Source organism: Ambystoma mexicanum, chromosome 3q, assembly GCF_040938575.1.
Source record: "Ambystoma mexicanum isolate Mex_15411 chromosome 3q, UKY_AmexF1_1, whole genome shotgun sequence".
NCBI lineage: Eukaryota > Metazoa > Chordata > Amphibia > Caudata > Ambystomatidae > Ambystoma > Ambystoma mexicanum.
In genome coordinates, this window is record NC_090926.1 from 148248030 (window position 1) to 148266511 (window position 18482).

Below are 18482 nucleotides of genomic sequence, written 5' to 3' on the forward strand. Positions count from 1 at the left end.
GCATCTATGAAGCCTTAAATTACGTTTTTTCAGTGCCCCTCTACAACTGAAGGGCCAATCCATAAAGGTGCAAAGAGGAAGCATCATCAGTACAGCTCATCCAGAAGCCAGAAAAGGAAGAAACAAAGGGGATCCAAGCGTTTCCTCTTGGACAACACTTCTGCCAAGCAAAATAAGACATGCCTCCCTCTTGCCATTCCAGTAGCTGTCCACTGGGATAGGCTTCTACTACCCCTGTAGAGAGCTGGCCCCGCCGGCCACTCGCAACAATTCCCTTCCATGACAGATCAGTAGTTTCAAAAGGAGCACAGGTCCGATGGCATCATGCTCGGCTCATGATGCACCACACAGAAATGCAGCTAGTCTTTCCCTAGGTCAAGATTGTGGTAGACCAAAGAGCCCACTCTACTGGGAGGGGTGGTCTTTGGGCCTCCAAACCCTCATATCATAAAATACCGACTGCTTGGAGGACAGTTGAAGGACCACCCTGGGTCATTTTAAGACTCACAATCAGTAGTCACCCAAGAGAGGCAGGTGCATATAAATAGTCACTTCGTGCTCACTGGCCAAGACCATATTGCACCACTTGACATGTTGCCTCAAAAGGTTACCCAACACCTCACACTGTAGCTGCAAAATACCAATTTTTTTGTATTAATCAACTTTTTTTTAACTGGGAAGGACGAGGGGTTGGTGCAAGCACAATTGTGTTAGAAACATTTCAGCCAAATCTGTCAAACGAGTCAAAAGATACCATCAATTCATTTTTTGGGTTTCCTATGCTACTTGATACTCAACTATAGTGCAGCGATCACCACACTAGAACTCTAAATATTCCAAAGGTGGAAATCATTTTCTAACCACATAGCAAGACTATACAATGTATATCCAAATGGCCAAAATGGTATAGCTCATGTTTGACGAATGACAATTTCCCAAATGCAATTTAGTCAAATTTGTTACACCTTTTCTTAACACAGATGGTAAGTATGGGTGAAGTATGTAAAAAGTGGTGGGGAATGAAAGGCAAAAACGGTGGGGGAAATAAATATAGGCAAAGTTTAATTGATCCGCCAATTTCATTGTTATGTTACATGGCAACAAAGACACATATCCTCTCACGCCCTTTGTACAGCTCGGCAATTAATTGTGAAAAGGAGTTCTTCCCTCATAAAATTTACACTTTTGGTAGTCTGCTCAGAAGACAATGAGAAAACTCAAAGCAGATTGATCCATAATCTGCACGTGTGGGAGCTCAACGTGGTGGCCTTCATCCTCTTCCAGGGCCTGGGCTACCTGAATGCATGTACACAAATCATCAAGTGCACTCAGTTCCTCTTGAAAGGATAGGGATCCCCTCTGGAAGAGCCTTTAATATTGATGGCAATGCTGAACCTCTTTAGGTCTACTGTTCCGTACTCATGATAGTAGTGTAGTTCCAAGAAATCTGGAGACTCATCGTGCAAAAGTCCGCAAGTTGGACACATTGTTTTTTTAAAAACTAGTTGGTATTTGTGGGCGCCCATCCCTCCTTATCCGAGCTGGGGAGTTGGTGATAGAAAGGGAAAATGAATAGCCTTCCATCTCAGGAAGAACTGCTCTCTTCTACCTCTACCCCGCAGTGTCAGAGCTTGCCTAACTACCTCATGAAAGGAGAAACCTGTATATTCAAGCTGCTAGAAAGGGCCCAATAAGAAACCCGGGTATCTTACGTGATGTCAACCAGCTCCTGACAAACTGATAAAACGAATGAATTGTTACTCAATGTTTTCTCATCCATTTCCCACCTGGCCTCGTCTGATCCAGGTGGAATTTTTTTAAACCATTTTTAACAAATTATTTAAGCCATTGGTGCACAAACATTCTGGGAGAAAGGTTCATCATTGCAGAAAGAAAATCTTTTGAAATCTCTTGAGATCCACTTACATTTGTTGTAGAAACCTACATCCAGTTTGAACTCAACTTTATTTCCGTATTGGCTCCAAAGCCTTTTAAAACCATAAAAACTGGAGATCTTAAACTGGTTCCTGGGATTATAAAATGGGATTCTGCCCCAAAACTTTCAGCCTAAGCTGTTAAGCAATCAAGATCTTCGAAGGGTTCTGAGGTCCTACCTGGACGTCACAAAGACATGAGGTCTTCAGACAGCCACTTGTGATGCAGGATAGTGATTAAGCTGTCAAACAGGTAACTACAGTTTTAGATACCCAGAGGGCGGGACCCCATATCCAAGAAAGCTACACTGATGCCAAGATTGCAACTCTTTAAAGGGTCCATGCTCAAGATGTGAGGTCAAGGTGACATGTGGAGCAGACAAGCTGTTTACTACTTCTACCCTACTCCATGGAGCTTTACTTCAGATCAGATGCCCAGTTTGGTCAAGCTCTCTGTAAAAATATTTTGAGTTGAATTGGGCATTTTTAAAAGAAGCAATTGTGATGATGCTGGTCTATATGTGGTCTCCCTCCTGTCTAACCCCCGCTCCACCTTCCCTCGCACCATATGATGTAGCCTGAATGAGGTTTAAGTGCAGAAAGCATTGAGGGCGGAGTCTGCAGTAGCATACGTGCGCATAACTACCCTTTACAATGGTTTGCTATGCAGAAATTAGTTTAGTACACCATCAGGCAACCAGGACATAGCACATGTCTCGGGAAAGTGGGGCGAACTGCTGCAAGAATAAGAGCTCCTTCCCAACCCCTCCTGTCCTGTCCACCCCCTGAGCAAGAACAAGAGCTCCCTCCCCAACCCTCCTATCCCCCTGAGCGCCCATGATACAGCACTGGGAGCAACAGTGCATTCCTGGCTCCAACAAAATCAGTACAACAAACTGCAGTAACAAACTGAAAATGTGACAGTGGAAATCTAGCTTTATCATTTCCACAAGTCACATTCCACAATTGGGCATCAACCTTTAGGTCTCATACATACCACAAGGCTGCTGTGCATGGCAGCAGAAAGAGGACTGTTCAGCTGCTGCAGGAACAGGATGGGAGTAATTGCAGAGGTCAGGGGTACCACAGCATACATCACACACAGAAGGTGCCAATACCCGCCCCCCCCTAGTTAGCATGAAGGGTGCTCAGCCTCCCTGAAAATCCAGCAAGCCTGCCATGCTGCCGGGGGGGTGTTTTGTGGGGATGCTGTGTTCACCAGAGAAGGGATGTATGGAACTGGATCTGTGGATGTGACGCCCCAAGAACACTCCTGTGTAGCATCTAAAAGGGCAAGTCATTTCTTTCCTGAATTTTATTTACTGAAAAGCAGTGTGTCATTTGTAACAGAAATTACTTCCTAAGTAAGCCATAACAGAGCACTGGCAGTCCTAGGGGTAAGGTCCCTTTACATAAGAGCATTGTTGAATTGAATGGCTTATACCAGGTGAAAGGGTATGTTAATGTTAATGTTAAAGGATATTTGTGCCGCACACTATCACCACCGGAGTGGTCCCCTGGCGTTTTGGCGGCTCTGAAAGGGGGGGGATGAGTTAGTGGGAATAAGCTGGAAAAGTGCAAGAGAGCAGTGATGTGCTGATGGCAGCCTCAGCCTGGTGGGTCTGTCGGCTGGGCTTGGGGTGTTTTACAGTCGGTAGTCGTCGTGTGCTGTTGTGCAAGTCTATGTGGGGTTTGTTTTGTTGTTGCAGTGTAGTGAAGTTAGTGCGGATTGCTGCGTTTTAGGCTTGTGGTTGTGATTGGTTAGCGTTTGAGACTTGTATGCAGAGGGATGAAATTGTTAGTGGATTGGTTAGTTGGCATTGCTGTCCTTGCAGTTATGTCTATGTCTGATGTTTGCTATAATTCACTATTCCATAGTTGCTAACTTTCAATATTCTGTCTAGATGTGAGGCAGGCTAGTGATCACGATTCCAATCAAGTGTTGCACTTACCATCATTCACAGTTTCATCCAAGTGTGGCGCATGCCAACATTCACATTTCTATCTAGATGCGACACAAGCTAACGTTAAGAATTCCATCTAAGTGTGGTACATGCTAATCATGATCCTGTCTAGATGTGATGCCTAGATGTGACATCTAGGTATGAGTTGGTAAATATACCAGGGATAGGAACTGGGCAACATAGTATTTTTTAAACATCGAGAGCCAGAAGCTTTGATGAGGTTCCTTCCAGCACCAGCATGCAGAGTTTGAAAATTGTTAAAGAGTTCTACTAAAGAGATGGCTTTAATAGGCTGGGGGTGGGGGGTGGGGAGGTGCTAGTGGAGTGGGGCAAGTAGAGGGAAAGGGGTGAAAGTGGGAAAAGGCACAGAGGGTGGCAGGTGAAAGATTGTGAAAATACTAGGAGCAGAGAGGATGAGAGGGACAGTCCAATGAGATACAGTTAATGAGAAGGTGGGCAGGACCATGGATGATTTATACAGTAGCAGAAATATAAACAGCAATTTTGCAACGGCAGCATGGCTACGGTATGCAGAGATGGGGAAGATCTGGATAGGTAGAAAATAGGACAGGTAATATGCTGAGGACTTTGTTTTGCGGGGGGGGGGTGGACAGATTATTGGGGTAGGCAAAGACGACTAGCGCTGTAGTCCAATTTGCTCTGCACACAAATAGAGAGAAGCTGTGGGCAGATTGTTCTAATGTTCAAGCGGAGTCTTGCTGCTGTCGTCGAGATGAAACTGAAGAGTCTAAGGTCACTGGCCAAGGACCCCAATGTTGCAAGCTATTAGTGAGGGGGTACAAAAAGATGTAAAATGAAATGGTGGGGTTGATGCTGGAAGCGGAGAAGAGGACTACATATTGGAAGAGCTAAGCATGGGACAAAATACAACCCCCATCCAGTGGCTCAAGGAGATTGCCAATGGGTTTTGTGTCTCGAGATTGCATGGGATGAAGGAGGGGAAGTATACTTTGGTCATATTGTAAAGTGAGCATCCTTGTAGAACCTTTGGTATTCAGAGTCGTTTGGAAGTCAAAAAGATCTGACACCAGTTTCAAAGAACATTGCTACAGGACTGGAAAGGGAGTGCACACGCAGGCAGTCATCAACTAAAGGCTTTTTCCACAAGGCAGGGATCCAGAGGAGCACACGAGTGTCAATCCAAAGGAGACACATTGAAGTTTGATGTTCATACAGGGGCCCTAGTTGCCATACAGCACACTCAAAAGGCCACAGGTGCCCTTGAATGCAATTTGTAAAGTCAGAGATCATTGAATCAGGGGTCGGATGATCCTTTGTTTGATGCAGTTACCAAGGACCAACCTGATTGAAGTTCACGCTACAGAGTTTGAGCGACTGAGGATTCATTTTCAAGGCATAAAATAAGCAGTGTCACATAGCAATATGCTGTGCAATTCTGTCAGTTTGCTAATCAAATGGACACTTGTGTAGCAAAGATAGCTATTTAGGTTGCCCTCTTCGATGAAAGCACAGCTCGCCCTACAGTCCTCTCTTGCCCTCTGTGCTCTCTTTACCCTCTTCTCGGTTCACTTCAAGTCCTAATGGAGAGAAAGTGCAGCAGTAATCATCTCCCATGTGTGGGAGTGCTAGGCAAGAATGTCTTTCTATAATTGCAAACAAGAAATAAATTGGGATGCTACTTTTATTAAGCTTTCTATAGCCTGTCTGGCAAAGACCAGTATATGTCAACTTTATAAATTTTTTAAAAAGACAGTCATGCAATTCCATTCCTAAAATGTAGGTTGTTACATAATGCATAATTAGAGTATTGATACCATAAAACACTGCATCATCTCCATGCTTTACAGTAAAGTTTAGGCTAGTGTATCTAAATTTCTTTGTGTCAGCTATATTTCATTTTGTTATGGAAGATGCATAATAGTGATGACTGAACACTTTTGAAAATGTACATGATCAAAAGCTTTTGATGGCAAACCTAGTTCTGTAACCTGCAGGTTACATAATCTTGCAACTGGTGCTCAACCTATGAGCGAACCCATACTCCTCCTCACCCAGTTGCTTTATACCAGGTACCCTGAAATTGAGATGACCACAAACTACAATATTCCATCTAGTTTGCCCAGTTCTCTGCCTGCTACGCAATCCACCCTGCTTACTCTTTCTTTCCTTTTACATAATAAACAAAGCGAACTAGTTGCTTACGCAAAGTAGTGATCAATAGTTCCATCCAATCTGTACATTTACAGATCTATTGCAATACCAAACATTGTGTTAGCCTCCAGAGCTCACTTTGCTATGTGACTGATTGCATTATATATTAGCACCTGCAGGAGACAGCTGGCCAAACTGTTTTCAGAGCCTTTTTATCATATCTATTTATTTGTGTCCATTCATGCAGCTAACCTTTTACATTTTACAGACACTCAGCTGTGGCTTGCAAAGTCTTTGCGCCCACTCGCAGAGTCAAGTACATTTTATGAAGGGTGTGTATCATTTGCAAGAGATGTTTGAAACTTGTATGCAACATTTACTTTGTTTGCAGTAAATGTCAAACAAAAATTTCACAGTGCATGACTGGCCTGTGGGTGGCAGCAGTGTGCCAAACAAAGGGGATTTGTCATGAGATGCACCATTGTATAAAAATCGCATTTTAAATTTGTTGTCCGCCATTGCTATGTGTCGAGTGCATTTCTCTTAGGTTGAATAGGGAAACTAAGTTACCCAACCTGCAGGTCTAGCTGAATTTTAAAACATTTGCAAGGCCTGGCTCCTCCAACTAATGTCTTATTTCAGCGGTACGCAGAACTACTGTATTGTTGCTCATTTCATGTCTTGGGTACAAATAGTAGTACAACATTGCTAATCAAATGGGTCTGTTAGCTAATCAAAAATGTTAATTAGCAAACTCTGCTTATCAATTTCTGAAAACTAATTTCTGCCTTGATTGTACGTATGCATTATACATTATACATTTTGGTGATGGGAAATCTACAACAGGGAGAAGGTGCCTTACTCTAGTATCCATGGGGCCCTTGGAAAAAAGCTGAACTGAGGCGATGGCTAAGAGTGACTGTCGGGGAGCGAGGGTGGATGCTGTTTTGTTAGAGTACACTCTGGCTGCGGCAGATTTGATAATGGATGCATTGATCATCTGGTGCCTCGCTGAGCCAATCGGAAACTGGGAGAATTAGGTTACTTTGAGAGATTAAATATGAAAACTGTTCAGATGCCTTTCCCCCCCCCCCTCTTCTTCCCATTCCCCAAACTTTGCCATCTTTCTTCTGTGGTAGACACAAACAAATAAAGAGCACAGATTAAGAATTATTTTGTATATGGATAATTATTTTTCAGTTTTACAATGGGTGACTTAGCATAAAATGTGTGCCGTGCTGTGAAGTGAAAATAACAGCATGTATTCCTTCCTCACGGACCAACCAACCCAGGTTCAACTGGGCCCTTTTCTCTCCATCACACTCCACCTGTGGCGTCCCTCGAGGCTCTATCCTCTCACCGTGGCTCTTCAACATCTACCTTGCCCATCTAGCCCATTTGATCTCCTCCTCTCCTCACCTCCAGTGTTATGCCGACGACACGCAGCTTTCCATCAAGCTTCCCGCAACTTCCTTCTCTTCGTCTCTCATTCGACAGACTGCTATTCAGGCATAATGTGCTGCCAACGATCTCTGCCTTAATACCAGTAAGACGGCGATCCTTCTCATTGGGACCCCAACTCCCTCCATGCCTCAGACTCTGACCGTCCTTCATGGGCCCCCTCCACTCCCTCTTGTGAGGCAAAAAATGTGGTGTCATCTTAGACTACTCTCTCTCCTCACGGAACAGACATTGCTAAGAATGGCCACTTTCAGCTGCACATCCTCAGAGGCATTCTCCCTTTCCTCACCTTCCCCCAGAAACGCAATGTCTGCAGAGCTCTGGCCCTCTCTAGGCATGATTACTGTAACAGCCTCTTCCTCAATCTGCCCAAATCCTCCCTTTGCCCCCTTCAACTAATTCAGAATAGGACTGCAAGACTTATCCTTGGCCTCAAGCCAAGGACAGCATTTTTTCAAACCTAAAATCTCTTCACTGGGTACCGGTTGTTAGCAAGGATCAGGTTGAAGACCCTCTGCATCATCCACAAGGCTGCCTGGGAACCTGCTAAATTCAACTCGGTCACCCGAAATACCTTCCTGCTAGAGCCCTTTGGTCCTCTAGTTCCAATTCTCTGCAGTTCAGACGCTTTCCCAAGCACAGTGAGGTTTGAGCCGGATCTCCTCAAGTTCCCAGAAGCTTCTCAAGGCCCTCCTTTTCTATTTTTCCTTTCCTCTCCCATGCCCCTGCTAATGTCCCCCTCTGCCGCATTTTGACTGGCTTCCTGGTTTCATCTGATCCACACAGGGCACCAAGCCCTCCTCGCCTAGTCCACCCCAAACCCGAGGTCTCCCCCGATGACCCCCCCCTTGCTCGCTACCTTCACTTGCCCTACCAATCTCTCCCCCCCTGTACTATCCTGGCAGGGCCTACACCCCTTCTGCGCTGATCCAGCCCCGCCCTTAGCATGTGGACCTTCATTCCCTGCAACCCTTGCATTCCACTGACACTTGTCCACCTGGCCTACCTTAGCACTTGCCTAGCCCAGTGGCCCTCTCCCCCCCCCTCCCCCTCCCCTTCTCCTATCCCCCTCGACCCAACACTTTTGCGCCCTGCACTTCCCTTCCCACCTGGGCATTAGCGCATTCCCCTATGATTGGCACTTCCTCCTCCCCACTCCTTGTTATTGCACTTGCACGATTCGAATGACACAAGGCCTAGTAGGACTGTTTGTTATTTCATCCCTGCCCCCCACCCTCTTTTGTCTTGCTGCGCCTTCAAACACCATTTGCTGCTTAGGCGCATTATAAATACCCAATAAATAAAGTATGAGTGTACTATTGGGTATCAGCAAACAAAATGCAGATTCAAAAATGCCAAATGCAGGTTTTTGGCGCATTCGGCAGCAAAAATAATCCTGCATCCCATTACACCGAATATAGGGAGTAGGGTTGTGGGACTGTCCCCCGCTCTCCTTGTTCAGTGTAATGGGCTCAGGGGATGCGGGGGGTCTCCCCGGGACAAGAAAAAGAAACAAAACAAAGACCCTGCGGCACCAGTTCGACCCACATTAGTGGAAGGGGTGACAGGGACAGAGGGGAGTCAGCGTCACCCACAGAAGTGTGCCACCGAAAAAAAAGCAGGGAGGGAAAGGGGATGTGGGCATGTGGATGCGGGTAAAAATGATCTATGTGATCACTGCACATAGCAGGTTTTTGTATTCAGCCTTCACATTTCGGCAGCGCAGTGATCACAAAGATCACATTATTGTGCACTTCCATTATGCCTAACCAAATGATGCTTAAAAAAAAAGAAACAAAAGAATACATTCATGTAATCAGCAAGAGGCACAACCAGTGCTCCAGATAAAATTTGTAAGAGGGAGCATTTTACTCCCTGGTTCTTTAAAGATTGGAGTAAAATGATTTTGTAATTAATACAATTTAAGTCAAATTCCTAATGAGAGTATTTTACAAGTGAGCCAAAAATGTGTTTTTATTGGAAAACGGAAATGGTTTTGTAATTATTTTTTTGCACCTAGTTAATCATGCGCATTCATGCACAGTCAAAGCTACAGGTTTACTTCTTCTGATGAGGCAGCTGGAAGAATAGTTTTTTCTTAAGTTACTACATGCACTGCTGGTCCAAACATATCCATGGAGCTGCTTGGATGTAAAGAAGGGGCACGTGTCCATTTCCTATTTTTGTTGGGAGCATTTTTACTCCCCATGTTTATTTTCGAGGAGTATTTGCCTATTTCTAGGGCGTAAACGTGGCCGACACACCCCTTTATCTGTAGGGTTGGGCACACCATTGTGCTCAAATTGAACTGCAATGATATGGCCATTGGCATATAAAACACTGGCTTGTAAAGCTCTTCTAGAGTTTGAGCCCTGTGGTGAAACACCCCTAGGGTGTAAACATGAAACCAATCTGTTGGATTGTAGAGCAATTTGTGGCAAGTTTAGCTCACGTTTTAACAAATCATCCACTTGTTTAATACCACTTTGATCTACTGCATGTACAAACATGGTATGAAGGTTGCTGGCACAAACACCCCAAGCCCACCACAGCATGGATGCAAATACATAATGCATATGTAAACATCCACATGTCCACAGTGCTCTTCATTCCAGTATTTAGTCCATTTTGAAGACCTCTGAGTTTTAGTCAAAAGATAGGAAGTAATTCGCGCATTATAAGATGGTCAGAGCAGGGCGGAATAGGGTATCTTCACTATTCAAGTTTTGGCTTGGTCATCACACCAATTCTATACTCTGTACAGAGTACCATGTCGGTATTGATGGGTTTTACGCAATTTCCCCAGAACATTAATAAACCGACTACCTTAATTGTATCTTGAGGCAATCCTGGAGACGGTGCTTTGTCCAGGTAAGTCTTCAGGTCCTGATCCACGTGCTCAAACACCAAGGTCACCTTTGTTTCACGATCTGTCCGGGCAGTGGCACAAACATCCATTAACCTGGGGAGACAACGAAAGCTCACTTGAAGTCTTTATCTGGTACAATAAAGCAAGGTTGTTTGCATCTCTTACAGGTACACAACCCTTACAAGCTATATTATGTCCATCCATGAGGGGATGTCCTAGCAATGTTGTGCTAGGCTGCTGGAACAAAATATCTCATTTTGTTTGAAAGTCCACAGGTATTGGTGAGAATTTGAGGTTGCCTTAGGCCTTTAAGGTGCTAATCCTTACTAATACTACACAAACTGCTTCTATGCTGAAATTCATATGAAATCAGGCAAAACAATTGTAGCATTGATGATAAAAAAAAACACATGCTTTTGAAATAAAGTCTCAATCAAGCCCATTGACAAACTACACCACATCCACCCATGCATTCCCACAAAGCGCACACAGTTAATAGTTTACGATAACTAGCACAGTCAGTGTCTTTCCCTAGATCAGGAAGTTGTTCTAAAGCTTGGTCATCAGTAAGCAAGACATGCATTACTTACCGTAAAACCATTTCTGATGATTGTATCTGCTTAAGATTCACATGCTGTGCATATAGTCTGACATCCAGTGGTAACCGCAGAGTATTGCATCTCGTCTTTAGAGATGCAAAAGGGGCCGTAGACATGGGCGTACCTGTAACACTATCCCTACGTGATTTGTAGTGTACCCCAAATCCCTCACGAGTTGAGGTCCCTCCGATTGTATTTTCTGCCGTGAGGGAGCCTTATGACTATCGTGAGTGAGTACAGAAAAGAGAGACAGTAGTAAGACGTCTATGTTCCTTCCATCCGAGCGGGGAGGAAGGGTGGGCGCATGTGAATCTAAGCAGATACAATCATCAGAAATGCTTTTACAGTAAGTAATGCAGGTCTTCTGATGCTTGTTAATCTGCTTAGAATCACATGCTGTGCATAGACTAGCGAGCAGTACCCGGAGTTGCAGATGGGTTATGAGAAGGAACAGTAGTGAAAAGATGTCTTAGTACTGCTTCTCCCACCTGATAATCGGACCTAGAATGAGCGTCTAGGCAATAGTGTTTTGTAAAGGTGTGTACAGAACTACAGGTTGCCGCTTTGCAAATGGGGAACATTTGCAATGAATGCTATGGGAGCCCCAGTGCCTCGAGTAGAATGCACTATAGTGTTGAAGGGCAGTTCTGTAACGCTCACCTGACTCCCACGGAGGCGCTGGCCTGGTTCGCGCTGCTGTGACCTCTTCTAAGGTGATGCGCAGGGTTCGGAAGACGGACTGGACCGGGCCCCCAAATCTGGCTTGCCTGGCTCGCAGAAGTATCCTTCTGTAGGCGAAAATAGGGGATTAACTGTCTGCGGGGTAATGCAATCGGCCTCCCACTTTACCCTCTCGCCCTCCTCGAAACCCTTCTGTGATTCCTCATAGCGTCTCACCTTAGGGTCTGGAAGGACGAGCTCTCCATCCTGCTTCTGATGCAGGGGCGCGTTGGTATCCAGTTACTTCACTGGATTTTCGGATTGGTGAGAACCAAACTTGCTTGGCTTCCAGGAAAGTTTTTTTGATAAGAGTTTCTCCTTGTGTCCATGCATTAATGTACTAATGCTAGTGTCTTTTTCCTCATGGGGCCGGGGTACGTAATGCCGGGGAACAGGCACCGACCCGAGATGAGAGGTGAAATCCTTGTAGAAATCAGGTAAGTCTTTAAGGAGCGTTTTTTGGTAATGCCTTTTCATTCGCTCATTAACGCTGATGTCTCTTTTTCCCCTTAGGGGCCGGGGTCCGGAAATGCCAGGATGCGGCGCGGACCCGAAATGGAGAGGGAATGAATCAACAGGTAAGTCTTAACATGGAGATTTAGCTTTCCTTATTCCCTTCTCTCTCACCTTTTGTTCTGGTCTTTTTCTCCCTAGTCGCTGGGGCGTATCCGGATGATCGCTGCTGAACATGGAGGTGCCCTATAAAGGTGAGTGGAATGCGGCGCTGCAGCGATCGACGCGATGAGCTTTTAAATAAAAGTCTTCCTTTTCAGGATTGTCGGCGAGATGTCTCCGGGATGCGGTTTTAGCAGGTAAGGACTTTTCCTTCTTCTGTTCTCTTCTTCTCTTCCTTTGCAGGTGATTCAGGATGCTGCAGCGTGGCAGAAGTCAGGATGCAGGAGCAGACACGGTGAGCATCCAGCTGCTAGATGCAGAACAGCGCGAAGCACGTGTGGCTGTTCGGGTGGGGTTTAAATAGCCTTGGAAGAAGTTACAGGTATGTATCCTTCCTCCAATCAGGTATGTATCCTTCCCCGACCACGCCTGGATGGTAAATTAGTCCCACAGGTAAAGTAGTTCCTTTCAGGCCTCAAGGAGGCCGGGATCCTGCAGCATGGTCTGCATCAGGTAAGTGCACCCAAGCACTCCCATAATGAGCCTGGCGCCATAGGCGCCAGGACACTGTCCAAAGGGCCCCTATATGGGGTTGCTGGGTCCTTCCTTGGGGACTGGATGTCCGCTTTCGGGGACGCAGGGCTTGAACTGGCTCCCCGGAAGCTGGCATCATGACAAGTTCTCTCTTAGCAAGAAAGAAACAGAGTGTGATGCATTTGGCAATCCACTATGAGATTGCTGATTTAGAGACAGGATCCCCTTCTCTACCAGCTGCCACTGAAATGAAAAATTGGTTTGTCTTTCTCAGTGGTTTATTTCTGTCCAAGTAAAACATGACTGCCCTACGGACATCTAATGTGTGGAGGCTTCTTTCGGCCATGTTAGTAGGGTTCTGGAAGAAAGTGGGCAGTTCTACTGATTGGTTCATATGAAACTTAGAGATAAATTTAGGCGCAAATCTAGGGTAAGTGCACAGAACCACCTTCTCTGAACTGTAACGAAAGGGTCTAGAACTGAGAGGGCCTGTAGTTCACCAACCCTTCTAATAAGCGATATCCACTAGGAAGGCTGTCCTCTAGGTAAGATCCTTGAGACTTGCTTTATGCATAGGTTCAAATGGAGACCCCATAAGTGTTTAATACCACATTCAGGTCCCATCCGGGAGCTGGATTAGAAATGGGGGGGATGAATCCTCTTGACCCCTTCCATGAAAGCCTTAATAACTTATCTTACACCACAACACCTTTTGTTGTGACGTGGTGTAGGCTGAGAGAGCAGCTAAGTGAACCTTAAGGGAATTAAAAACCAGCCCTGAGTCAAGTGAGTGAGTTAGATATAATATAATGTGTGTGAGAGCAGTCAGTGGGATTGACGACTTTGGAATTGCACCAGATAACGAAGCGCTTCCATCTGCTGGAATAGCAATATCGGGTGTTAGGTTTCCTTGCTTCCCCCAAGTATGTCCATACATTTGAGGGAGTTGCAGGTGTCCGAACTCTATGACCTCAAGAGCCAGGCCGCTAAGTTCAATGTTTGCGGGCATGGGTTGAGTGTCTGCCCTTTGTCCTGCGACATGTGTACGGGTAATGTAGCTTCACTAGGGGAGAGAGAGAGAGTCATCTCCATAAGATGAGTGAACCAGGGTGGGCGGGCCCACATCGGTGCCACCAATATCATGGTGACTGGTTCCTGGTGCATCTTGTGCACTATCTTGTTGATTAGGGGAGTCAGGGGGAAAACGTATTTCTCTGACCATTTGATCCAGTGTCCGTTCCCCTTGGAACTGTTTTGGGGGTAACTGGAGGCGAAGTCTTGGCATTGAGCTTTCTCCAGAGTTGCGAACAAGTCGAACTCTGGGAAACCCCATTCTGCGAAAACATTGGAGACTATGTCTTTGTGTAATCTCCATTCGTACTCCATGGGAAGTGAGAAATCTCTGCCGAGTATGTCTGCCAGAAGTACGAGTTCCCCTGGAACATGTTGTGACAACAGGAACATGTGTTTGAGAGACTTAGGAAAGATTTCGTAATTGTAGGTAATTTTCCTTCCATGTGGCAACCCCTAAACTTTTTGCTGTTGTTTTTCACCTTGTTCTTGACTTTGCCAGAGAAGTGCAGCCTTCTGCCGCACTCCTCTGGGCTTTCGCTCCTTTCTTACGGGGAACTGACATGCCCTTAAGACAGTCAGTACCGGGGAACGCTGTTTCCCGTAGTTTCTTTTATCATGTTGCGGCTTTAGTGCAACATGACACAAGAGGGCACTGTAAGCTAAATTACAGCTCTCTTGGGTCTCTAGCCTTCTACAGGCCCTAGATACTCGTTTAGGATTGTATTTGATCGGTGCAAGTGATTCAGGGACGGGAATGGTGGCAGCGATCGTTTCTTTGTATTTTGAGCTCCTTTTGGCGTTCTAAGCACGTTTTCTGCGCTTAACCCAAAATGGTGGCCTGGCTCCCAAAATGGCCAGACCACGAGGCTCCTTTGTCCTGTCCGCTGACCGTCTTGCTCCCTTCACCTTCCCCAGGTCGAGCCGACCCGGGGCCTTCCTTATTTGGGCACGTACTTTCCCGCGAAACACAGATGCTTTCGCGGGCTTCTACATGTCTTGTGTGCGCCTCCAGGATGTGGGCTGGGATGTCTGGTCCCAATACACATCCTGGGTGCCAGAGTCTAGGGTGGTGTGAATGCCTGGGACCACCGTGGTCCGTGATTGGTCCACGAATGGTGTGAGTGTTAATGAGCGGATCTCCCATTGGGTCCCCTCCGTTTTGGCGCGAAGGGAACCGTGGATAAGAGGGGGCTGGAAACACCACTACCATGTCGATCTCCTGAGTTCTCACGAACGAAGGAATACAGGAGCCAAGTATCCTGCAACCAAGAGGCTGGACCGAGGAATCGCTGGTGACCCGCTGAAGGACTTCTCTGCACTGCTGTCGCCTTGTGAAACCCTTTTCACCTTTGATCGAACCAGAAGGCCTTACTGGTACTTTGACCCTTTGGAATAGCGGGAAGAGCTATTCTCGGCATCTTCACCATTTCCTGCCAGTAAGCCTTCGGAAGCGTCTCTGGGCCATCCAGTTGACTGACCAGCTTACACGGGAGTCTTGCTCTGTAACCGCCGCCAGGTTGTGTAGTATTTCGAGTCCTTGTCACTCTCACACGCTTCGTACACTTGGCGTTCCCAGGTCGGAAGTGAGTAGTGTACATTTGGCTCAGATACACACGGCCGCTCCGTTGCCCTGCTGTGGTGACAAAACTGTGCAGGTTTCTTCGATTGGGACGTCTTTTTACTCAACACGACGACGAGGCGTTCCCTGCTCTTCTGAACCAGCCAGCTGCAGAAACTTACACGGAGAAGCCTGGGTCTGCTTGCATCAGGGACCGGTGAGTAGTATAGCTAGGATCTGGTCGCCCTCCTGCAGGAGCCCATTGCTTTTCCCCGCTGTGTTAAACAGCACCCTTTTCTGTACTCGCGCTCTGCTTCTGCCCACTGTGGAGGCTGCGCTTTAGTCGCGGAACTTGTTCTCCTTCATTTGTGCGCTGAACTGAACTGCCTGATTTCCCTAGAAGAGACTCCCCTTTTGCCCGTTGGCACCAGCGTGTGCTGGTACTTTTGAGCACAAGGCTCCACTCTTCGCAGGGCTCGGACTTCCATCTAGTTAGGTGCCTCTGAAGGCGAACTGGGTCTAAGCATTATTTCGCACTGCCTGTTTTCCTTCCCTTTTAGGTGGACTACACATTTCGTGCATATAACGCTTGAGACTTGTTGTATTTGTATATATATTGTGTTGATATGGTATGTGTAGGTTTACTATCGTTATATTGTGATTTTCTCGCTACGGTCATTGTTTTAAAGGCCTTAAAATAAATGTGTATATATTTTTTATATAACACCTGTTTGGAGTAGTTTGTAAGTGATCTTGCTTTGTGTGCTCATTGCGGGCTTTCAGTCACCCTCACCCCTCTTGAGACCTAGTCTTGACCGCCGCGATCGCTACCTTGATTGGTCTGGCTCGTCCAGAGGTTACCCCTGTTCCAAGTAATTAGGTTGGCCTTCTGAACTTCTGCGCCACCAGGACAGAGTTCAGAAATCCGTCTTAACAGAGACCACTTCCAAATGTTCGGGGACAGTTTGGACAGCCCTGGAGAGGGAGTGCCACCCTCTTTATTTAGATAATAGCACCACGGCTGTGTGTCTGTGAGGATCAGGACAGTCTTCCCTTGCAGTGGTTTCTGAAAGGCTTTCAGTGCTTTGAAAACTGCCAACAGTTCCAACAGATTTATGTGGTTGGACGCTATGTCTGATGACCAAACTCTGTGCGCAGTTTGTTGAAGCAGGTGAGCTCCTCACCCTGTGAGAGTTGCGTCTGTAGTGAGAGTGGCATCCACTGCAGGGGTGGTGAAGGATTTTCCCTTCAAGAGGTTCCCTTTCGACCACCAGCGCAGCAAGAGAACGAGGGCTGGCGAGACAACCACTAGATTGTCCCATTATCCGCTGGCCTGACACCACTGGCTGTTGAGCCACTCCTGCATTGGGCGCAAGCGCGCGTGAGGAACCGAATAAATGCAGGACGCCATCATTCCCAACAGTCGCATAGCCATGTGTACCGTCACCTCTTGACTGGCTACATAGTGAGGGATTTGAAACATGTTTTGGACTCTCTCGTTGGAGAGAAAGACGAGGCCGTCCCTTGTTCGAATTAGAGCCCCTAGGAACTGCTTGACTTGACTGGGGTCTATGTTGGATTTCTTCTCGTTGATGGAGAATCCCAGGCTGAATAAAAAATCTATTGTCTTTTGGGTATTTGACAGGCATGTCTCCTAAGAGTCCCCTGTTATGAGCCAGTCGTCGAGGTAATGATGAACCAGGATGGATAGCCTGCGCAGGTGTGCTGCTGCCACTGCCAGTACCTTTGTAAATACCCTCGGTGCCGAGGCTATGCCGAAGGGTAGTACTTTGAACTGTATTGCCTTGTATCATGAACCTGAGGTATTTTCTGTGGGCCGGAAACATTGAAATATGGAAGTATGCATCTTTCATGTCCATTGTTGCCATGTAATCCCCCTGTGAGAGCAGGGGGATGACCTCCTGCAGGGTAACCATACGAACCTTTTGAGGTTTCACAAATTTGTTCGCTGAGCGCAAATCTAGTACAAGGCGCATGGTGAGATCCTTTTTGGGTACAAGGAAGTACACTGAATAAATACCCTTATTTACCTGTAGATGTACGACTTTTAGGGCGCCTTTTTCATGCAGGGTCTCGACTACTTGTAGCAGAATGCGCAGATGTTCTGGCGTCAGGCATCTTGAAGGGGGAAGTCTGAATTGGGGGGACCGGCAGAATTCTATACAGTACCTGTGGGCGACGGTCTTGAGTACCCGCTGGTCTGTAGTTATCCCCTCCCATGCTTGAAGAAATTAGGTTAACCGGCCACCGACCGGGAAGGCATGGGAAGGGAGGGGACCCGGATCTGCAGGTCATTTTTGGCCCGAGGCCGGGGAGCCTCAAGGGGTAGAATTCCGGCCCCTTCCTATTCCACGTTTTTGACCTCTTGGGGGATACGGTGTGGTGTAGCTGCTGGTTCCGTGGGGAGAGGACCATTTATTTCCCGACCCATATTGGTTCCGAGGGAAACGTTGGCCACGAAAGGAACGTCTCGATCCGCTCCCCCTCCTTAGGGAAGGCCTCTGGGTGATCGCATCCAGGGTCTTGAGGGTGCCATGCTCTTTCTTAGCAGTTTCGACCGCTTCGTCTACTGCCTTTCCAAATAGATTAGTCTCCTCCACCGGCTTATTTATTAGTGAAGCTTGAGTTTCTGGTTTGAAACCAGAGTTCCATAACCATGCGTGTCTCTTCAGGAGGGTACCTTGAGCCAAGGACCTGCCAGCCGTCTCTACCGCATCCAAAGTATTTTTTTAATTACTCTGATTAACTTGTCCGCCTTCTGCTACCGTGGAGAGCAGGCGGGCTCGCAGCGGTTCAGGGACTTCTTGAAGGCCCTCCTGTAGCATGGCCCATTGTGCGTTGGCATAACTAGCCAACAAAGTTGTGTTATTTGCGATGAGTGGAAAAAGCTGTGGCAGCCGTGACCTGTTTCCCCCAGAGTGTATAGCCTCTTGCACTCCTTGTCCGGGGGTGCCTCCCCAGTTGATAGGGGAACCCCCGCTCTCTTCCTGGTTGTAGTTC

General features: G+C 46.7%; 1 protein-coding gene across 3 annotated transcripts in view; it reads right to left on the reverse strand.

Moving 5' to 3' along the window:
• The window catches only part of CDK4 (cyclin dependent kinase 4), a 735471-nt gene that overhangs the window by 450018 nt on the left and 266971 nt on the right, over positions 1-18482 (reverse strand). For all 3 annotated transcript variants that reach the window (XM_069653350.1, XM_069653351.1, XM_069653352.1), the window contains one exon: positions 10319-10454. In XM_069653350.1, coding sequence (XP_069509451.1) covers positions 10319-10454 — 136 coding nt within the window. The remainder of the gene's footprint in view (positions 1-10318; positions 10455-18482) is intronic.